This window comes from Bactrocera dorsalis, chromosome 3 (assembly GCF_023373825.1).
Source record: "Bactrocera dorsalis isolate Fly_Bdor chromosome 3, ASM2337382v1, whole genome shotgun sequence".
Lineage (NCBI taxonomy): Eukaryota > Metazoa > Arthropoda > Insecta > Diptera > Tephritidae > Bactrocera > Bactrocera dorsalis.
The window spans coordinates 13,796,291-13,820,912 of record NC_064305.1 but is presented as its reverse complement, the minus strand read 5'-3'; the positions used below and the strand labels follow the sequence as shown (position 1 = coordinate 13,820,912).

The following is a 24,622-nucleotide window of genomic DNA, read 5'->3' as shown; positions in this document are numbered from 1 at the left end:
CCATATCTGAAAAAATTGTTTAGATCGGCTCACCATAGCTTATAGCTGCCATACAAATGGAACGATCAAAATTAAGTTCTTATATGAAAAACTGTGCTATTTGATGAGATATCTTCATGAAATTTGTCATGTCTTACTTTATTCTTCATTTGTGTAGGGTATTCTGACTTCGCTGCAGCCGAAGTTCACATTTTTGCTGTTTTCTTTTCTTTCCTGTCTTAGAAATCTGTGTAATCGATTAAGTGGAAGTTAAGTGGAAAGAAACAGAGATTACATTGTTGTTGTTGTTAGTTTTTCGGTAAGGCGTTGTGCGTGAAAATTTGTTTTGTTAAAATTTAGCTGCTTGCTTGCGTTGCCACAGTGTTGCAAGTAATAAATTTTGCTTGCAATAATAAATGATCGAACAACATGCTATTGAGTTTTTAGAGTTCGGAAATTAAATGAACGCTCATTTATATAGTTATACATATATACGTATGTACAATTTTAAAATATATATTTATTTGAAAGTACATACTTGTATATAGAACAAAATTATGTTTGAAAGCTTCTCCGAATTTATTGTAGTTTGCGGTGTGCTTTTAATCGTATATTCTTTTCAATGGCGTTAAATTTGGAGTGGGATTTGTACGAGTTAAACTATTGCTTAGTAATATGTGAGTAGCAATTCCAAGTACGGGATTAAAAAATAAAGAAACAATTACTAATTCCAAATTCTACATTTATTATTACAAATAGTTTGATGACACAATTACTTCGCTTAACAAGACGCACAGTTATTAAGCTTGCTTCGCCGCTAAGTTAATTTTGACGCTATTATATAGTGTATAATTAAATAACATGTTTAGGCAAATTAACGCAATTAAATGTGGGTGCCGCTTCGGGTCACCCACGGCGTATGAGTAAACATGATATTATTTGCTTTTGTGTAAGCATATTCCCCAGCGACGCGCAAACGCAATTTCAAACGAATTAATCAACGAATTTCCGCCCATCTTAAGGTTATAATTACGCGCTACTTTTGTGGTGGCAACTATTAATTCAATGAAGTGGGCGCCAGCACACACACAAGCGCACATAAAGGCGAAGTATTGTGTTGCAGGCTTATAGGTGTGTATGTGCCTCTACAATTGCAGTTAAATGCTAGTAATTGAAGTCAAAGAGTTTAATTTTCAAATGCAAATACACAAACAAATATATATTCAACAATTATAGCTGTGAACTTGTGTCAAATTTAGCTACGCTGAGTAAACAAAGCAAATACTTGATGAATTTCTGCTTCCTGCATGGCAAGAATTATGTAAATTTACACAGGATGTGTCGCGCGGTGTATACACATGTGTGTGAAACTAAGTCAATATTTATTTTTGAGTGTGTTTGTCAACGGTATATTAGAAGAGCGCCTCAGTAAGAGGATATAGGGTTAAGACAACGCTTTTTCAATGATGCGCTTGATTAGTTTTTTATAGTTTTTAAGTGATACAATTTTTTTTAAGTTACAAAAAATTATAAAGGGTGGGCAATCGAACGTTTTAAATTTGAATTATCTGCATTTTGACATTGGAAACGTCAAATACCATTGGGAAAGTGACAGATATTCAGTAAAAAGTCTAAAATTTACGAAATGGGTCGCTATTCACTATTCTACAATTCGCAGATTGGGCAGAATATCGTTTGACCGAGGTTGGTCAATTTTACCTAAAAATCATCTTTTCGGACGAGGCTCATTTCCACCTCGATGGTTACGTTAACAAGCAGAATTGTCGCATTTGGGGCACAGAAAACCCGCACGTAATCGTCGAGAAGCCAATGCACCCAGCATGAATCACTGTATGGTGCGGATTTTGGTCTGGTGGAATCAACGGCCCATTTTTCTTCGAAAATGAAGAATATGATATGATATGATGAATGAAGCGATATCGCACAATGTTAACCGAATTTTTCTCAAATTTTGTATTTCTAACCAAATTTCGTGTGCGGAATCATTGCAAATCTAGAAAAAGGAATACGGTGGTTCAGTTTTATTAAAAAGACAAGTGGTAAATGGCCTTCAAAGACGGTCGAGAGAACGTTGAAAACATGACTCGTTCTGTATGACCGTTGACCCTTTCAACTGATGAAAATATCAAAAAATTAAAAGATATATTGCTCGAAAATCGGCAGCCAGTTGATAAAGAGATGGTAAGAGAGCTCAATATTTCTCCAGAGTCAGATCGAATAATTTTGGTGGATATTTTGGGTACGAAAAGCGTTCTTTCTCCACTCGTCCTGATAAAGTTGAATTTTCTTCAAAATGATTATCGTAAACAAGTCTCTTTGGATATGCTTCATAATGTTGACCACACGATCAACAAGAAGTTTGATTTGGCAGTATTGAGGCGTTTGCGTTGGAACATCTGTGGAAAACGGCCGGAATTGTGGAGAAACAATTCATGGTATTTACGCTATAATAATCCACTGTCAAACCGAAACACGATTGTGACCGAATTTAAAGCCAAAACTGCAATAAATATGTACCATCGATCAACCACCCTATACCAGATTTGGCTCCTTGTGATTTCTACATGGAATTCGTGTTCAGTCAGTTGAAGGGAAAAATCAAAATTCGCTGAAGGAGCTGAAGGCCATTCCAAAAAGCGCTTATGTTTAGAGTACTGGAAAAATCGTTGGCACCAGAAGTAAAAGGTGAAGATTACCTTGAAGGCGACAAAATAAATATTTATGAAAAATTAAATATTTTGCGTTTTATTTACAATTTTTGGGTACTTTTTTGTTACAATTTACATGCAAGTATATACCAACAGTCTGAAGGACGGGCATGACTACATAGTTTCGGCTTGTCTCGCTGTTCATTTACATACTATATACTATATATACTATATTATAAAAGATCTCTCACGTTTCTTTCAGTGGTCGACGAATTTTGTGACAAACTTATTATTCCCTGTTCAGGACAAAAAATTAGACAGGTAGATTTTTGCAAGACATTCACAAGAAAAGTACGGTTTTTTGTATTTTTTTTTGCATTATTTTTCGTCAATAAAAAATTGTTTTAAACAACTTCAATATTCAAACTTTTCAACTTAGCAAATAACCAAGCTCGAAAGTTAATAACTGGCCCTTGAAGAAAGCTATCCACTCTCATGACTTATAACAATAATATTAATATTGTGAGAAAATATTTTTAACAGCTTTGTAAGAATTTATGTCTAAAAACTTATCGAATTTTTCCCGATATTTTTTGTATTTTATGGATTTTTTAACTAGGCTCCTATTACTAAATTAAAAATAATTAATTTTTCCCGGTTAACACCAAGTTCCTGACTGTCTAATCTTAACAGATGAATTATTAATGGCATGAAATATTTTTTTCGTTTTTTGTCGATTTTTTACCGTTTTAATTTTTTCTCTACCTAACCTTATTTTAAACTTGGCACATAGTGCTAAAATTTTGGAGAAAATATTTTTTAATAATTGTATTAACTATTTTTGAAATATAAAAAAATTCATTTTTAAACCATCTCATATAACGCTCCTCCTTACTTATGAGAAAAACTATCGAGATTTAGATATTTTTTTTAATGTCTGCCCTCGATTTCAACATAACCTTATCAGTGGAACTTTTAGCAAAATTTATTCCACTAATCTGTCTCATAATTCATGATTTAAGAAATCGATTTTTAACCATCTAACCATATTTTCGCCTTTATTTACGATATAAAATATCGATTTTTCTTGTAAATATAGAAAATATATCGATTTTTTTAGCTGCCTATCTTAATGGTTCCCCTTTAAATGAAATTAAAAAATTGTATACAGTCCATAATTAAAACAAGTTTTGAGATATTAAGACAATCAAACGTACCTGGCGCTTTGAGGTACCCATGGCGTATGAGTAATCTCAATTTTATAATATTGTATTTGCTATTAAGAACATGTGTAATTCACACAGCAAATCGGAAATGCAATATGAAATGTATTTTGTGCATAATATTTATCGCCTAGAAATAATTTTTGTTAAATAAGAATCAATTCTGTAATCGCTGATGATTAAGTTAATCCAGCAATAAAAAGAAATAGCTCTCAATGGGCTATACCAGTGTAACGCATGAAAAATTAGGCGATTTTCGTGAATTTTTTTAGAAGAAAGTACGCGATTGATTATTCGGAACTTCCTTGAACGTAATAAGGTATATCTTCAGCTATATTTTATGATTTTTTTTTTTACAAAAATGTTAAAAAATAACAGAGTTCTGGGCACTCTTTGGAAGTGCCAAAAAAAATTACCCCAAATGCTGGCATGGTATCGACCGAATGAGTAGCTAAAACAAAAAAATTCAAAAATTTTATTAAACTTAAAAATATTTCCTAAATATTTCCTATACAATGACCTATGATCTTTGAAAAATATCAAAAACTAACAAAATGGCGTAATTTTGAAAATAAAATTTTCGTTTTTTTGGGTAAAAAATGGTCGTTTTTTAATGCCAAACTGACAAGTTTCAACCAATCAACGATCTTTTTGATTGTACAGGAAATGTATTCAACAATACTCAGTTTTAAATTGAAGTCGAGCGGTTAATTTCTCGTTACGTTATGATGTCAGCAATTTTGAAAAATATCGTTTCGAGAAAAACGCGTTTAAAGTTTCACTTATACATGTTTATATCTGCGAGTGGTCGCTCTTTAGAACGCTGCTATCCAAAAACTGTTCAAGATACGACCTTGCGGACTTCACAGGATATTTTTGGCAATATAAACTATCGAAAAAGCAAAAAAAAAAAATGTTTTTTGAAGGTGTCACACTGGTATAGCCCCTTAAAGAGCACAGCAGGCCAACCGAAATGTGCTTAACGCTTTAAAAAATCGATTTTATTAGCAAATATGTATATTGCAAATAGCAACAAATTTCCGTTACTATTTTGTTAGTACTATTTGAGTTCTGGTCCAAAATAGACGTCAGCTTCGCTGATTACCTCTTCTTTATCGCCTGTTTCTCGCCAGCGGCCATTCTCTTAAGTTTTGTGTAGAGAAAAATATTGCTGCCTGCTAGTTCTAACCGCTGTAAACCATATTCATGTATCATTTCAACAATTCTTCACACTTCGTAATATAAAATTAATTAAATATTATTAAATATTTTTTAAATAAATATTAATTAAATATTTAATGTTTAGCACGCTTTCCCCGTAATACATACATTTTCAGTTAAACTATACATAAAAACATACTAAACACTGTCTATTTCCTTTCAGGCCTTGCTTCGCGGTGCGCTTTCCCAACAAAGTGCCGTTATATTGGTCTGCATGGCCGTCGATCGGTACATGTGTGCATTGCATCCCCGAAAATACTATCAGCACTCCAGCAAAAAGGTAGGAAATTATTATATAAAAGCTCAATTACTACAAAAAAACTCAACTAAGAGCATGTAAGGAGACACTTCATTATTAATGACGACTTTAGGTTTAAGACATGCCGAAAGACAGAAGATTACTAAATATAACTATACTTTTGATATATTACGAAAGAAAAAAGACTAATGAGTACATATGAGAATCTCAAAGTGGAAGCTTCATTCTACCTACTTTATAATTGATTTAGACTGTAAGAGAATGGGTACTCATCAAACTGTAACCTTCGATGAATGTAGTAAGCTTGAATGTCGCTCTCATATCAAAAACATTGCCTATAAAAGCTCTTAAAACATACCCGTACGTTGGACGGAATTTCATTCATACAATTCCAAAGAATTTCCTAATTTCATGGTATATGCTCTGGGACTAAAATAAGTACAAAATATGGAGAATATAGTACTCGTACTAGTATAATGTAGTAAAAGTAGAGAAACAAAAAATATGGAGTGTTTTCTATGGCGAATTTTGAGTATAGGTGTAGTGTGAAGAGTGTGGTGGGAGGGCACAGCAGACCCTACATCGCGGTGCAATCCTCGTTTGCTTATTCAATAGAAAATAGATTATACATAGAGTATAGATTATAGAATGCAGAGATAGATATAGATTAGAGAGTGTACCTGTAGAGTATGGAGTAAAGAGTATCGATCATAACATATAGGGTTTAGAGTATATACTGTGCGAAACAGCTTCGACAACGTACGCTAAAATTGTAAGAGTTTATGGTGATAGTGCTCTTAGGTGTTTCGATGACAGAAAGAGTTTAAGGAGGGGCGTGAAAGTGTGGACCAGTCGAGGTGCGGACTGACGCGAATGCGCAGCGTGGAATCGTCCACAAAGAATTCGTTCCACCGGGGAAAACTGTGAATCAAGTCTACTATTGCCAAGTACTCGAAAGATTGCGAAAACGAGTCAACAGGGTGCGCCCAGACATCGCTCGTAACTGGATCCTTCATCAAGACAACGCGCCGTGCCACACCGCCCTCAGCGTGTCACAGTATTTGGCCTCTAAAGGGATCACCGTGTTGCAAAAGCCGCCTTATTCGCCCGACATGTCACCCTGTGACTTTTTTTTGTTTCCGAAAACAAAATCGGTGGTCAAAGGAACCCATTTTGAGTCGATTACGGACATCCAGGCGGCCGTGACGAGGGTACTCGTGGACATCCCAGTCGAAGCGTTCCCGAAATGTTACGAAGCATAGAAAACGCGCTGGAATCGCTGTATAGCTGCCCAAGGGGACTACTTTGAAGCGGATGGCAGAGTTGTAGAATAATTTTCAAATATACGGTTTTTATGGAATCAGTCTCATTACTTAATTGTCACACCCCGTAAGCCCCAAGATTCATATTTTGAAACCACAAAGTGTTAAACTCATTAAAGCAGCATGATTTTGCAAAGTTCCTACTGAAGTATTTATATACTTCATATCCATAATTTTCTGCCGCATATTTATAATTTTTTTGTTTATATGTATTAAAAAAACAAAAATTAAAAAAATATATGACAAACATAGCCGTCAAAACTTCCAGCGCACGCAACGCGAGCATGAATGAAAATCACCTAAGTAAAGTCTACTTTACGGCGCCATGTAGCCAGCTGGTATGCTTCAAGCACACTAAAACGCATAATAAACAATGTGAAAAGGACTTAAAAATCTGCGTAAGAACTTGCGTAAAGAGCTACAGCAACAACAAGCCGAAGCGCAATAGCCATAAAGAGATATAGATAGCGAAAAATAGAAGAAAAAGAATCGGAAAAATAAGTTATTGAGCACAAGCTGCGTGGAAGATAAACTGCAGCGCCAGAAAGCAAAAAAAGAAAGAAAATATGAGAAATAAGAAATTCTTAAGCGAGTATCAGCAGTTTGAAAGTGGCTAAAGTGTTTAGCGTTAAAAACTTACGCTATTTAATATTTTAATTGCATAATAACCGCAGTCAAGTGTACGCAGCCGGCACACACGCGAATACACAAAACAACAAGCCAGCAAGCGATGTAGTAGAAGAGATAAAAATGCACGCTAAAATGTGACGGATTGGCAGGCGGAAAAATTGCGCACAAACTAAATCCCAGCAAATGAAGATAAAGCACGCAAGTAACTGTTTTGTGCGGTAAGCGAGGCAGATAGCTGCAAGCAGATAGGCGAAGCGGGCGGGCTGCTATTGTGGCAGAAGATGTACAAGTATGTGCCTACAAATAAGTGATAGAGGAAGGGGGCAGAAAGTGCAAAAAAAAATGTGGCGCAAACAATGCGCGCCAAAGACAATAGCAATGAGTAAATAAGCCGTAGCATAGCAGCAGGCGCACACACTTAACGAGCTAAACGCTGAATGTGGGGCATCGGAGAAAGTGTGAGTGTTTTTTAAAACTGTGGCAATGAAGCAGTAAAAAGCCGATAACGCAAAAAACAAAAAAAAATTACGAAAAGTGAAAAATTTGTCTCTATGACCAAGCCAACATGATTGATGCATGCGTAGATACAGCAGCGGGAGAATAAGTAAAACAAAAGATTATTATTGGGAATTGGGTCAGATCACTTAAAAAACAAAGATTTGTGTGAAAATACTTAAAACTTAGTTTGAATCAGTATTAAAAATATGCGTGTATCAGAATCATAAGGATTTTGAGCAACACAAGTAACACTTTTGACCTAATTATCACAGTTCGATACAAATAATACCTAATTTCTCAAACTTTATACTAAGTGACGGAAGGTAAGACAAAAGCTTAAGCCGACCTTCACCTATTTTAAGCACCAAACTGAAGTATGTCCAAAATAATATGTGAACTTAATTTCATTGAAATATCTCCCACCTGAACCTATTCATTGTATACGATATTAAGTCAAAAACCTTTATATTATAACCAGAAGTTTATGACAGCTGGAATTTTTAGGACATGGATATATATTTTTTTTGCGGTTGAGGGGGTAGAAAATGACTTCCGCATCATCAGTACTGGCATCTCAGCAACGGTATGTGCCAATTGCAAGTCACTAAAAATCCATTCTGAGCAGCCGCATCCCATCCCGGAACCACGTTTGCATTACTACAGGGTTGCCGGGTGATTTGTTGGCCTTGAGCTTGCCAGTGGCTAGTTGCAGCTCAACTCTTCGAAGGTGAACTGGTTGGGTTCGATTTTAGCAGCAGTTAAGTCAGGTGACTTTTCTCGTATACAGAGTTTTTTCATTACTATTTTATGCCTAAGTCCAAAGGGGTTTTTGTTAACATTCTCGCTTAGCTCCTCACATGTTTTCATTTTGTTGTCATCCATGAAGTGATTCAGCTCTTTTTTTGGTGCTTTTTATTGGTCTGAATTGGGCGATATTTTCTACCCACCAGTAAACTGCTACTTTGTATTTGTTGTGAGAAACTTTGGAGCTGCTAGATGGGTTCTGGGTGTCTATGAAGGATATTAATTTCGACGTACTTAGTGTAACCTTCTAGGACACTATATTCCTTTATTGAGCCTGCCATGAGTTCTAATGATAGAGTAATGTCTGGTGTTCCTCGCATCTCAGTCCTCTAAATGTGGTTGCATTTCCCATATTAAGAACTATTAGACCAAGTCGCGCAGCCATTTTTAGAATGCGCTTTCCTCTCGTGTCCGCGTTTGGCATCCCCATTCTACGGCTTTCGAATTTAGGTCCCCGGCGGTAATAAGTTAACTTTCTATAGATTTGGCTGTAACATCAATATTGTCGACCTTTTTTTGGCATCAAGTAGCAGCTAAATACTTTGAAAAGGTCGTATCTGACCTAAAACACACGGACTTAATAGGTTAGATTAGGTTAGGTTATACACTGACCAGCAGTCATGCATACCTACTAGTCTTTAGTAATGCTAGATGTGGGTTCAGTATAATTTCTGCTGAAGTATTCGTCATACAAGATATCAACGCTTATGGCGAACTTTAAAATCGACTCATCGTATTTGTTAAACTCGGAGAGTATGTATGATATGTTGGCGATTACAATCCAGATAACTTCTTTCTCGAGACTCTTCATGGTTATTGAACTAAAACCGCGTCGTAGCTGACTCTCTCTCTACTTTGAAGAATTAGTTACGCTCTTATGAAGATTTATTTGAAGAACCTTTACTGTTAAGTTCGAGGTTTGTCTCGGAGTCAGAGCTTCAATATGGCTTCTGGAATCTCTCCTGTATTCTTCATATAGCGCGTTTTCATTGTTGTCGGCCGAGTTGCGCTCCTTGAGATGAATTTTCCTTGTCTGATTTGTTTTTATGGAGAATGCACCAGAGTTGGTGACTTGCAGCACCATGCAATCTTCTTTCGGCACATCATAATTCTGTGGAAACGCAGCACATCCTCCGTTGTTAAACTAAGAGGTATGAGAACTTTCACCTTCGGAATGGAAAATAAAACCACTTTCTTTACTTGTAGCAGTGGTCGGCCTTATATTTTAAGATCTTGACTCCATCAAGCCAGCTCACACCGTCGAACTTTCCCAAAGGTGTTTCCGTGTCTCTATCCAATCTTGCGAAGAGCGCATCCAGCAGTTTCAGGTCTACCGCTTTCCATTTCTTCTGTGTAATTTGTCCACTGGGACTGATTGAACTGAATGCCATAATTAAATACCTCTTAGCTATATCACTGACCGTGGCTGCCGTCCTGGAAGTTGAAAGCTTCTCCCGGTGGAGCCTAACGATTGGCTTTACATAAAACGTCGGTTTTCTCCCCAGCGTTTTGCCAGCCCTGTTGTTTCGTTTCTAGCAGCCCGCTTCCTTTGGACAGCAATTCCTTCCTGCATCCTATTTACGAATTTCGAATGCCAGGTATAGAGGTTGTGACGCATATTACGCTCGGACTTCCTCTATTTTTGCCGTAGCCCAAGCCAACCTTTCCTCTTCCTCTTTCCAACCTTGCTCTCAACCCCTTTTTACTGGGTTTTGAAGTCGCTCTAGTCTTTACCGCCGACAAAGCACCTTTGGAATTCGATGGAGAGCGCAACAAAGCTTCCCTTTCTTTAGTGTTAATGCTTTCAACGCATTTGAGGTCTGTGTCTTCATGAACAGCTCATCCGCGTTGCAATGCAGGCTTTGCAGTAGCAGCTCACTTGCTGTGAACTACTCCCTTCCCTGCAGATGTAAGAGAGATCGCCGGTGGCTCAAGTAAACTCATTGTACCCGCCAGTGGTAATAGCCACTTCTTCCACCGATATTTGGGCTGATATCGTAGTCCGATTTTCTTAGTTTTCGATCTCCATGCTGCGTTTTGTTTTGATGGAACCTCTAGCCATAGCCTATTATACCTACCGCCAAGTACTTCAATAGCGATGACAGAAGTAGATATATACCCTTTCTCCCAGTATCGTATGCAGAGCAGGTTACCAGGAAGAGTAAAATGGGTACGTACCTCTGCCTTTTATAGATGCCAACTACCCGTGCCATCAAGACCTGATCGAGAAACTAGGCCAATTGTTAGAGTGTGATGGTGGCAGAAGCGACCTTCATTCCCGAGTCAACACCAGCCAGGAGGATATAGCTAAGATGATTTCCGCCGACCAAATGGGCAAGTTATTATCAGAAAATATTCTCTATAAATTAAAACTCTGTGATCCATATTTTGGGTACAAATTAACTGTAGACACTAACGCCCACATATTCTCAATCTGAGGCTTGAAAAATCATGATCCCAATTCGACCATTTTATAAACTGTATATAAGAATGAATTAGAAGATGAAGTTATGTGTAGCAATTGAGGAAAGTTCTCTGATTGCCTTTCACTTGGGAGTAGCTCAAACAGCTCACGATTTCCGGTCCTAAGACCTAAACCAAGTATCCTCTGGGTAGCCTAAGAACATCCGTTTGAAGGCGAGCTATAGTGAGAAGGCGAACCATCTCTCCCCAGGATTGTGCGATGGGTTTGGGAACCGCCACGAGAAAAACGCCTCCAATTTAAAGGATAACTCGGCTACAATCGCATAAGCCGTGTCTACGCCAGTAAAGAATAAGAAGAAGATATAAAAACGTCCAGGGACTACCGTGTATCAAATTTTCTAGTATTCACTGTGCCAATACCACACACTCCTTTCATCTATCCATTCCACCATAACTTGCAATAATTTATTTAAATATTTATTATATCAGCATAGCATAATGCAAAATGGGAGCAAGCAAAAGAATATAGAATTGAAAATATTGCAAGCAATTGGCGGCAAAATGCGATATTGAAGAAAGGCAGGCAAAGCAAGAAACGCCATAAAAATATTATAAGGAGGCGAAGTAAATCAAAATTGAAGAAGAACGTAAACAACGGAAGATGTTATTTACGAGTATGCGCGACATAACTGTGCATGTGTAGATTGTGTTATTGTTGCACACATACAAATACATACATACTCGTATGTCCTTAAGAAATTCATATATAATATTTGTTTATCAGTCATTTGAGCACAAGTACGCCCGCTCCCACACCAACACCCACACCCACTCAGACATACATTTTACTGTTTTGCTTGCTTTTCTGTGCATTTTCGTTTGGAAAATTTCCAGCCTTACGCCGATATAAGCAGCTGCAAGTGGGTGTATCGCTGAGGCTATAAATTTTGACTACAAACCGGAATGCCAATGACTGCAATATGCGAATGTAAAGATAGAAACGTTTGCATATAGACGGGCATATGTATGTACTCGTATACTTGAATTTAGTATGCCATGAGAATCTGACAAAGGTCACAGCTAAAGCTCAGACCCACACAAAACTGAGAAACTGGGTTATTTGCAAAATTTCCTAGTATTATTTACCAGGAAGTAAAAATACCGAAGGTGCGTCTACCATCATTGGGAGGAACGCGTTCTCGTCCTGCTAAGTGCCTAGATCTCATCCTAGACAGGGAGCCCTCATAGAAACCCAACCTCGAGGCATCGGTTGCCCTGTACTGCGGCGGAGAAGCCATTGGCAAAGGATGGGGCACTCACTAAAGGTAGTTCTTTGGTTCTATGACACCACAGTTAAGTCTGTAATGTTCGTATATAGCTTTTTTGGTGGACGGTGCCGGATAAGACTACACGGGCTCATCAAACAGGGGTTCGATAATCCGAGGCTGCTTTCTTCTTTTCATAGGCAGCGTTTTTTACGTGGCAGGTGCCCACAACACAGGGAAAAGATGGTTCGTCTTCTCACTTTAGCTCGCCTTCAAATGGATGTTTTTTGGGTACCTAGAGAATACTTGGTCTAAGACCGGTAGTCGTGAGCTGCTTGAGTCATATATAAAAGAATTACTTCTGGCCACTCCCAAGTGAATGGTGGTCAGAAAACTTTCCGCACTTGCGTGAACTGCTACACATGGCTCCATCCTCAAGAGCTGCAGAGCTGAATAGAGAAGGTCCAGTCTTCTATTGGTTGTAATAACCATAAGTCACTCATTATTCCCGTTCTGCTATATGGTGCATAGGCTGACCTCAAGCTTTAAGTATCTGGCACCATACACGTCTGCGACAAACTCATTCTGGAATCCTCACTTTGTTTTCATTCTAAAATACTTGGAAGACCCATTCGCCTAGTCCTGGCTGTCGTTTTTCAGTTCATGTAGCTTTGCCGTTGGCAGGAGAAAGTACTCGCTGGAGGAGATGGACGATAAGCTTTTTTATGTATGACTCAAAGCTTGCTGGGAGGATTGGTGGTGGAGTATATTGTACGGATTTTTCTATCAGCTCTAGTTTAAGCTTCCTGGCCACTACAACGTTTTTCGAGCGAAGGTGGCTGCCATAAAGGTAGCAGTAGATTTACTGATCCGGTCCGCAGCCTCCTTCAGAGTAGTTACTATCCACTCCGATAGTAGGACAATGATATTAGCCTTAAGTTTGTTGACTGTGCGCTCAAGACTAGTGAAGTGATGTCTAGATTCCTTATCTCTAGCATCCAGTTACTTTATGATTTCACTTTATTGCAGGCTGAAGAGCTTGCTAGGACAGGCTTCAAGCTCAATAACTGCAAAATGGGAACGGGTAGGATCTTCTTGGCTTCCTGTGATTCAGTACTGGCATGTTGTATTTTAGGCTAGATCAGCAAGTGTTGGTCTTCTGGTCCTCTTCGCTCTTAGCAAGGTTCACCTGGTATCGCAAAGGACCAAAACTGGTCTATGCGGGGCTTATTGGCTTACTAGTTTAACCCAACCTAACCTTCAAAGGAAACAGTTTCAGTTGTCGGTTCAAGGTGACATAAGATCAAATAAAGGGTGATTTTTTAAGAGCTTGATAACTTTAAAAAAAAAAAAAAACGCATAAAATTTGCAAAATCTCATCGGTTCTTTATTTGAAACGTTAGATTGGTTCATGACATTTACTTTTTGAAGATAATTTTATTTAAATGTTGACCGCGGCTGCGTCTTAGGTGGTCCATTCGGAAAGTCCAATTTTGGGCAACTTTTTCGAGCATTTCGGCCGGAATAGCCCGAATTTCTTCGGAAATGTTGTCTTCCAAAGCTGGAATAGTTGCTGGCTTATTTCTGTGGACTTTAGACTTGACGTAGCCCCACAAAAAATAGTCTAAAGGCGTTAAATCGCATGATCTTGGTGGCCAACTTACGGGTCCATTTCTTGAGATGAATTGTTGTCCGAAGTTTTCCCTCAAAATGGCCATAGAATCGCGAGCTGTGTGGCATGTAGCGCCATCTTGTTGAAACCACATGTCAACCAAGTTCAGTTCTTCCATTTTTGGCAACAAAAAGTTTGTTAGCATCGAACGATAGCGATCGCCATTCACCGTAACGTTGCGTCCAACAGCATCTTTGAAAAAATACGGTCCAATGATTCCACCAGCGTACAAACCACACCAAACAGTGCATTTTTCGGGATGCATGGGCAGTTCTTGAACGGCTTCTGGTTGCTCTTCACCCCAAATGCGGCAATTTTGCTTATTTACGTAGCCATTCAACCAGAAATGAGCCTCATCGCTGAACAAAATTTGTCGATAAACACATTTCGAACCGAACACTGATTTTGGTAATAAAATTCAATGATTTGCAAGCGTTGCTCGTTAGTAAGTCTATTCATGATGAAATGTCAAAGCATACTGAGCATCTTTCTCTTTGACACCATGTCTGAAATCCCACGTGATCTGTCAAATACTAATGCATGAAAATCCTAACCTCAAAAAAATCACCCGTTATTTTACTCTCCTTATGACAGGCTTTTAACGCCACTTTGTTTTCTCTACTATGCGCTCAATTCCTTGCTGGGTATATGAAAAAGCTAGGCAACAAAATTTTGGGTATTTCATATACGTTATATAACTGGTATACTAACATATATAGATTTATGTTTACCATATGTATGTATTAACATAGGAAATGTTGACTACAAGGCGCAAAATAGATATTTGGTAAAATAATTTCGCCAACATGTTTTCATATCAGCGTTATTTGTGCCTCGCTGTTGCCACTGACATGCCGGCATCGTGAGGAAAAATGAAATTTTATATGCGAAACCAGCACACGTGTGCGCTTTGAGCCATGATGGTTGGCAACCTTTTTATTGATTCTTGTTTGTGTGTGTATGCGTGCATAAGTGTAGCAAAACTTATTAAAAATAACAAAATTTTTCACTTGAGCTCTCGCAGTGAAATCGGCAATTCGAATTCAAATTCCATTGCTGCGGAAGAGGCTAAAGTATGTACATATGTATTTTGAAACCAGGTGGCAGGCAAGAAATTATAGCAGAGAAATTGAGAATGAAAACAAACTTTGCGACTGTTTATTAATTCCATAAAATTGTGGCGACCAGATGTGAAACGAAGTAATATGTTCCGGTTACCGCAACCCAAAAAGCTACCACACTGAAGCCTATTACAAATTATTCGAAGAGGGTCGAGAACGCGTACCACGTCGGGGGCGGCCATCAACATCAAATGGAGATCAACACGTCAATAAAATAAGGGAATTGGTGCTTAAGAATCGACGACTAAAAGTCTGAGATCTTGCTGGCATCGTTCGATTATCGGAAGGATGAGTAAAAACCATTTTGAAAGATCATTGGGGCTTAAAAAAGTGAAAGCACGATTGGTTCCATCAAATCAATAACAGCGTCGCGTTAAAGTCTGTGAAAAAAATGCTTTCTGAACAGCAGGATGTCATGAAACATTTCATTAATGGCATGGAGTCTGAAATCTATGCTTACGACCCGGAAACAGACGCTCAATCGGCCAAATATCCTAGCAAAGGTGAGCAGAAACCGAAAAAACCCACGTCAGATCATGTCAAAAATCAAGGTTACATTGACAGTTCTCTTCAATTAACGAGATTTGGTGCACTCCAAATTCCTACCGACCGGCCAAACAGTCAACGAGGTATTTTATTTGGGTGTTATGCGACGTTTGCGCGAAGCTTATCATAAAAAGAGCCCGGAATTATGTATGTACCGACAAGTAATGAATTTGCACCACGACAATGCACCGTTGCAAACTACATGGATTCTTCGTGTGCTTTTCGCAAAATTTTCAACCAATACCGTGCCGCAATAATCGTATTCCCCGGATTTAGCTCCGCGTGGCTTTTCACACTCAAACAAAGGCTGCAGGGAAACCGTTTTGAGTTCATTTCTATTCCTGAAATTCATTTAAACAACTGTTTCGAGGATTAGAAAAAAACGTTGTACAGGCGTGGAGGCATATCAGTATTATGTTGAAACATTTTACTGTGATGCTGACTGTGGTAAGCCGCTCATCCAAAGGAGTGAATGCCAGAGCCCGACGACTGAGTTTTTCTCCTACCACAAATCCCACACCGAATTTTCGCTCCTTTGTATAGTCGCTGTAGTAAATGTCACAACTCTACTCGTCTCCGTCCTGGCATGCATCCATCGCATTTCTTCGACGGCAGTGAAGTCAGCCTTTACTTTTACGACGACATCAACCAGCTAGGCATCGCCAACTTCCCAATTTAAAGACCGCAAATTTCAGGTTCATGCCCTTGATTCATAGTCCATATTACGTTTGCTGTGGTCGTGATCAAAAGTGTGGTCTTTCATCCGCCGTGGCAGGTGACAAACCCAGCGAGTAGTAAAAAGTATACACATTCATAGAACGGCTCGCCTGGTTCAAGACCAACGTCCACTCTCAGACGAACCTCTGGTGAACAGACGTAGCAATTAGACTTCAGTGAACATTTGAACCGAATATGTCGGAGGAGCTTTTATAAAGCTTTCTCTTTTTTAGCCGTGACCCCAAACTTCCCACGGGTTGGCTATCGCAACTTACACCAGAGTTACTCACGTTTCACGGGGGTGCAGCGAGTACGCAAGTGCAGGAACTGGCTATAGCCATACGACTGCAATCGCTTACCCAGAAGCATGACTATACATGTCCCATTGCAACCTGATGATGTTACTCTCATTATTAAAAGAAAATTCCTGGATACCGTTTACAAGTTAACACAAGGGCTGAGCAGAAAAGAAACGGCTTAGCTGTCAATCGATATAAAACGGATTTCTTTTTATTTATCAGGAGGTATAAAAGCCCGGATCTATCCCTCCACTGAGTGGGGGGCTCTCGACTTCACTCTGTCGGAAAGGTGAAGTACTCGAGCTTCATGGTTGATAGACAGATATCAAGAAAGCCCAATCTTGAGGAAAGGGTAAGAAAGGAACTATTAGAGCACGATGGGGTTTCTCACAAAGAGTTTGGCTTTGACTTAACAAATCCGTAATTAAGTCAATACTCTTCTACAATTTGTTTGTCGGGGAGCGCACGGCAAAGTCGCACTGGCTAATCAGTTATAAACTGTTTAATCAGCGGCTCTAATTGGCATCAGTGGAGCACTCATGAAACTGGACTACATTATGCCAGAGAGGGAAATTCCGAAAATTCCATCACAATTCAACTACATTCCTGAAAACTTGGTCAAGTGCCCCGCGGAACCCACTTCAAGCGGCATTTTCTCTGCACATATATATACTATGTACTTCCGTGAGATGAGTAAGTGGGGCAGAGTCGCTGGAGAAGAGCCGCAGTGAACTTTTTCACGGTTGGATCGAAGCTCAAGGCAGCAGCAGTTATACTTTTCCGAAGTGCTGCTTCTTTCAGGAGATATGCATTCACAGCTGCTATGCGGACCTTTAGCTCGCTGAGTTGAGTGAGGGAGTCCTCACTAGCAGTGGCATCAGTTTACTTCCATATTAAACTTTGCTGGATGCCTAGACAAAACGCAATCGTCGCCCTTTATTTATTTCCAATGCTTATTATAGAAGACAAACCTTTCAAAACTGCATTCCTTTTGAAAGAAAATGGATTCCACCAGAAAGAAAAAAAAAACAAAACGTTGTTTCTATTTTGTTTGCAATTTATGTAAACTTAACTTTTCTTCAGATGACAAGAATTGTGTGAAGAAACCCATAGAACTTTAAATGCCTGGATGAAAACTAAAGTCTTACGCTTTTAACACGATTTAAGTCTTAAACTTCCTTTGCCCCTTTTCACTTCTTTTTCGCGCGGACTTTTTACTATCCTGCAATTTAAAGCAACTTAAAGTACCCTCATCACAAAAGTTAATGTGAGTCTGCACTCATTTGATGCGCAACGAACAAACATGTTTGAAAAGAGAGCAGAAAAAAATGCTTTGAAAAACAACCGCTAACTTTAACGGTTCAAAGTATCAATTTCAACACCAGCTTGGTCATTAGCAGCAGAGGCAGTAACTATGTATCCAACGGATATATATTGAACTCATAATTACAAACGTATGTGTGTATATATGTATGTGTGTAAATATGTATGGCTAATAAAAGTTTCGCATGCCTGTGGTCGAAGTCAGCAGGGGTCAAATATGTAATGCTTTGAAGCGACCACAACTAAGGCAACGCTGATGAGCTGGTAATAATTAAGCAATTAAAAAGCTGGCGTCATAAGTTGAAGCTGCCGGAATTATAAAATGTTCAGGCTAAAAAGCTGGCGTTTAACATTTTTTTCATATTTTCAAGGAAATAGCCAAAAAATGCTAATTAAATTTTAGCATGTATTGGTTTTTTGTAGATAACTAGTTCGTGTTCATGAAAAAAAAGAAAAGTAGTCATGAGAGAGATGCTAGAACATCTCCTCTGCTTCTGATCGACCTTATCTAGAAGTCGGTTTAGATATCTAGGAGCTTCGCTGTTAAAGAGGCTGGATGAAGTATCAAAATAAGATATGAAGTCTCTATTAAACTTCACAAAAGGTTTTGATCGTAATGAAACTCTGTCTGGCGTTACAAAAAACCTATGTATATGTCTATGTATGGCGGGAAAGCCAGCCAGTGTAACCCAACCAATTTTTATTAAATTTAATAGTTTTTCAACACAATTAAAATACTCCGATTAAAGACTAATATAAGCCGTTTCGTTTGATAACTTGTAACCGTTTTGGTGGTCATTTCATAATACCACTCTCATAGAAACCCTTGTCCCTATTAGCACAAACTGACATCTCGATTTTCGCGAGTTTCTCTTGAGGCGAACTTTTCACCAGTGAAATAATGAATAATAAAGAAAGAAAGGGTTAGTAAGCACTCGGTACCATGTTTCCACAATAAAATGAATTGATTTACAATACCTTCCATCCAAAACCTTGTAGCTTCTGGCGAGTTTCTATCGCTTCTGTGCGATTGCTTACTTCAGCCATTTCATAGACAGTAAAGGTCCAAATTAAGAGCTTGGCCGTAGAGAAGCAGCTGTTGTAACGATTATACAGACCTTCCTTGGAGGAACGGAATAAATTAACCGTTATCGAAATCACTTAACGGTCACCTCAGAAAACTTACTTGTTCGACTGGTTTGAACCATAGAATGAACCATAGAAAGATGGGTGTTAAGTAAGTTGATTTCATTGAATATGCAGGTAGGTGATTCGTGTCATGCAGGCATGTAGAACATAGGTTTCGTATATCAGGATCTATTCTAAATAGTTAATTTAACCTGCTATAATAAACAGAATGAAGTTGTGCAAGGGCCACTCTGGTTTGACGGGCAACTGGAACTCTTGTTCTGCAAAAGGTTAAAACTTCACCGTGAATGGTGTTCAGTGACCGTCGGAAGTTGGCTGCGTCCGAAATTTTACCGTATATAGTTTCAGTTCATGGACATATTGGAGGAGTGTTCTCTTGAGGTTCCTAGGCCGCTGACTGCATTAATGGTTTCTGTCAAAACACGCAGTAGAAAAAGCTTGGGGAGATGTGTACTGTGGTCCTTAGCAGGCAGCATGCGAACCTCTCCTTCTTTTACTGGCGGATATATTAGAGATTCCAAGGTCCTTCTCCACCTAATCTTTCCAACGAAGTGGAAGTTTTCCTCTTCCTCTGCTTCCCTCGGGGGATAATGCGTCGAATACTCTTAGAGCTGTCCATTCGGCCGTAGTTTTTATGAAACCTCGTATCGAACGGCTCAGAGAAGTTTTTCCCGATCCTGATACCAAAACTCAACATCAGTTTTACATATAGAAGCATAAAGGCAGCTTTTCGTGCTGTCAAACCGGCTTTAAAGATGACGAAGAATACATATAGTCGTCGGCGTAATTGTGCTTTGCATGAGTATTTTCCAAGATTGGGCGGATGATGAAATTCTGGTCAATAGTAGACTTTCCAGTTCCAAAGCCACACTGATTAGGTCCAATCAATTCTGTTACTCTCTAATTAGCATAGATTGTCGGCCGGCTATCCATTGTCCTCGCCGCTTTATTGTTCTACAAGCGGGCTATTGCTATTTGAATTCTTACCTCTTCATGGTCGGGCAATGTAACCTATATTTCACAGCCATCGACTGGGAATCGGGTACACCATATCCAGTCATTCCACTTTCACTGCCATTTAACAGACAGGAGAAGTGTTCCCTCCACAATTTCTGTGTGCTTTGGACATCAGCCACTAGTTCCCCACTTCGGATCCTAAAAGCGTATGTTGCAGTCTTGAAATCTTCCGTTAGTCGCCGCATCTTTTCGTATAATTGTCGAGCATTCCCCCAGTGGGCCAGTTTCTCAAGCTTTTCACACTCACCCATTTTGGCCGCTTTCTTTTTTGTTTCCATATGCGCCTCGCTACCCTCTTCTACACTCGCTATTTATCTAACTCGCTCGTTTTGTGGTCAGACGAATTACCCGAGTAGATAGTCTAGCATGTGGCTGCCCCAAAAAACTAACCCATTCACCTCTAATCTTTATATAGAAAACTGTTTTGTTAGACAAAGTATCATCACAAAATTTCTCATGGTTTATTACCCAATCTCCGAATGAAATGTTTGGATTGAACCACTATAGCTCATAGCCATGATCCAAACTGTGCGAACAGAATCAGAATAAAGATCTTATTTTGCCACTATATACTATAAAAAATGCAGCTGTGAAGGGTATTATAGTTTCCGTACAACCAAAGTTGACGTTTTTTCTCGTCTGATTTAAAGTTTCCATAACTCGAAGCCTTTATTTAATACCGCCCTCAGTAATAAGCTCGCACTTAAATCAATATTTAAGCGCAAAATAGTTATATATTGAAGTAGACTACATAATTTACACACACACACACATATAGATACGAGTATGGCTGCTTGTCCAGCGACAACACATCAAAACAGTCATAAATGGAAAATAAATTTCATTCGACGCTCCGAAGTAAGTGAAAAGTTGCCATAAAACGAAACTTAATAACGCGCGCTTGAGCGCATAGCAATGCTGGATGCCTTTATACAGATCATAAACACATATATACTCGTATATATATATGTATATATATATCTACACAAGTCTAAGGATGACTTATACGCAACTAATTTGAAATAGCTTAATATAAAAGTTTTACAATGGCGTGAGACGTGCTTGGCTGGCGGGGACGGCGGCGAGCGTGTGAAAACTTTGCCACAATTGACAATCGAATGACAGAATATTGCACATAACATAAATGCGCACATACATACATATCCACACACACACTGGTGATTTGTACCGACGCAATCGTGGCATTTTATAAAACTTTGTCGAAATGTGTCCACAATCTCCATGGCGCAGAGCAGCAGTGAGACGACGCTTGCCAAGGCTGCCAGTGGTGTCTAAATAAATAGTTGTAGTTGTTGTTGTTGTATAATGGAGAATTGTGAAAAATTGAAAGTGACATTATAGCTGTGATAAATGAAAACATAAAGAAGTTAGGAGTGGAGAATGTGTCAATAAAAAGCCAGAGAGAAGGTTAATAAATAATAGCAAAACTTATATTGGTTAACGGTAAAGAAGCTGTTATTTGGGTGGGAATGTATGGATGAGCTTGTTAGATATGAGGGTGATCCAACAACTATTAAGCCTGCGACAGAAAATCTAAAAATTTTTGAAGTTAATTTTACGTTTGGAACTGAAAAAGGAGTCATAAGGAGCCATATTTGGAAGAAAAACTTGATTAGGCAGCAGTTCGTAGCTTACTGCGACCAATTTGGGAACTACGACGGCAGAAATGGAAATTCCGGTAGAAGAGCACTTTTTTCTTCATCACTCTTCATTGAATGAAGTCGGTTTTTTTTTGGAATTCCACGGCCCCTCTTTTCTTTATCGCTCTTCATCGAGTAGAGTCGTTTGTCTTTTATATTTCCATGTTCAATCGGTTCGCCAATAATTTGACTAAGGACCGCCCTCTGATCATTTTGCTTTTCTCCGCGTAATGGACATAATCGTTACCGTTAGTCATTACCCTTCCGGTTTATGGGACAGTCTATGCCGTCTTCAAAGCAGATCCAACGTTTCAACTCCACTCTTTCGAATGTTGCTTGATCTCTAGTGTACACCACTGGATCCATATCTCGTGAACGGTCACAAAACAAGATAGAAACCCGTTCGGATTGCGCTTGAACAGTGTCTTTTACTTAGGTGAGTTCATCTTATAGTTATCTTTCATGGTAGACCCTTTTTCAGGCGGAGTATGGTTCAACAAAAACCGACAGGTAACTGCGGTAAAAACGAATGAACGACGTTTTGACGGTTGCCTTCAGATGAGAAGAGTATGAAGCATCCAAGCTTCCTTTGATTTCAGTGATGTTTCCTAAAAAAGCAAGAATCGAATCACTGTTCATTGTTGCTATTTGTCTATTTAGCAAAGCGCCGCGGACACGATCTCTTCCTTCTTCTTCGCCAATTGCATCTAAGTATCCTTTGCGAGATCACGACAGCTGTACCTCTCTAGTGCAGGCAAAATGCTAGGCGCTCGATTCTTTTGTTGAATGTGTGCTTCCTTCCTGTCCTTGCTTCCATTGTCCACCCAAGGATCTGAGATTTTCACCGGAGTATTATCTTCCATGCGCACGACGTATCCTAACAATCGCATTCGTTGGATTTTTATGCATCTAACTTTATCCATGGCACCATAGTGTCATATTCACCGCTCATGTGGATGACTCCAAAAACTTTGTGGAGAACAGTTTTCTCGACGCTCCCCGGGCTTCCTGATCTCAGTTCGTCATCAAAATATGGAAACAGTTACAGACGTATAGAACCCGATCTTTGTTCTCTTTTTTAACATCTTCCAATTTCGCTTTGTCTAAAATATATTTTACTCAATAATAAGATTTGAGATAGTGTTACTATTCGGGTGGTCGAGCTCAGTCATTATCGCACCGACCTCGCATAAACAAACAAAACTACACGTACATGATTCCGATTCTTTCTCAAGTGAATTCTTTGTTTTGAAGACTATTTTATGCTGCTGGTCGACATAAGTTATTATGGAATCGTCTTCGTTGATACATATTCGTACTTGCATTCGATTTTTTCAAAGGCGATTTCTTGGTCTTGGAGTCGACTACTTTTGGTATATCAAAATTAGGCACTCTTCTCTCATTTTGTGCGTCTGAAATATCCAAAAAACATGAATGATTACTTAGAGATCAGGTATGATATCTTATGTGGTTTATGTCTGGAATAATTGCTAATATTTCTTTCACAAAAGTATATTATTCTCAAATTACTAGATAATCCTCATATTGACCTCCTTATACGAAAACTCAAGCGGAAGGATGGATCGTATAGTATTTTGGACTTTTTTGCCTACCTCATGTTAGATCCTACCTGAATGAAATAGAAAACATCGTTGCATGAGGACAAGGCGAAGGACAAAAAGAGATTTAGACCCGGTTTTACCTTCCTCGGATAGTATTTGGATGGCGACGCTAATATGTAATAGACCGAATTTAGTTCGGAGTAGTTTGTCATGTTGAAAATTTGATCTATAAGAAGATTCAGAGCTATTTTTATTCAGTATACATAGTCTATGAGCTGTCATGTGGGCAGACTTCTGGCAGTAATTTCAAAATACTTTTCACTTAGAGAGTCTTTGAACATATTGTCGATCATAGCATAAATTATGCCTAGGATAAGGACCGTTAAGGATATTCCTTTCTTCATACTCTTTCACTTTCTCTCTCTCTCTCACCAATAAAAATAGTGCTTCCTCTACAACACCACAGCAAGCTTTTCAGGCATTCACTGCTTTCAGAAGTCCGCTTTAGTGAGTGATATCTATTTATATAACAAGCAGAAAGCCAAAGCGCCCGAACAGCATCCCCGCTCACTGCATTTATGAAACAGCAAGCAACAAATTAATGAAAAGCTAACTGAATTGCAAACTTACGAACAAAAACGAGAAAAATTGGTTTAATTGATGTTGCTGCTGTGGCTTCGTATTTAGTTTTCGTTTTCACCATAACTTTTGCTCCAATTAGTCCAATATGAAAGAGACCAAAAGGTATTGAATGGCTTCGTCTAGTAAATATAATGAAAGAAAGCAAATGTGCAGTTACAATGCAGGTGACAGAGATTTAAAGCAATACTTGAAAGCCACTGCGATTCTGACTAAATATTCATTTGTAAAAGTATTATTGGCAGACCAAAAGCTCAAAACGGCAACTGAGTGTGCACTCTCGATTGGAGATTAAGGGGAATTGCATGCAAGCTTATTTATAAGATGAATGTGCAGGTGATTTATGGAGATTAATGCGGTGAATCTATGTGACGTGATGTATATTTGTAATTGAATAGGATTTAATATTGTTCCGTTATACTCAAAAACTGCAAAATTGAATTGAAACATTGCGTTAGAAGGTCATAGAAAAATTCTAAGAACTGTAGAAAGAAATGTACCAGTAGAACTTAAAAGAATAGTCGCATTGTGGATTGGTTGGTTGAGAAGTAAGACGCAGAAATGCCAGACCGCAGACGGTCGCACATAGGCCCACTGTTCTCCCGTGTGGTAAGTAAATTAC

General features: G+C 38.7%; 1 protein-coding gene across 1 annotated transcript in view; it reads left to right on the top strand.

Moving 5' to 3' along the window:
- The window catches only part of LOC115066067 (uncharacterized), a 317,628-nt gene that overhangs the window by 276,069 nt on the left and 16,937 nt on the right, over positions 1-24,622 (top strand). Inside the window, exon 5 of the mRNA XM_049453919.1 lies at positions 5,256-5,372. Coding sequence (XP_049309876.1) covers positions 5,256-5,372 — 117 coding nt within the window. The remainder of the gene's footprint in view (positions 1-5,255; positions 5,373-24,622) is intronic.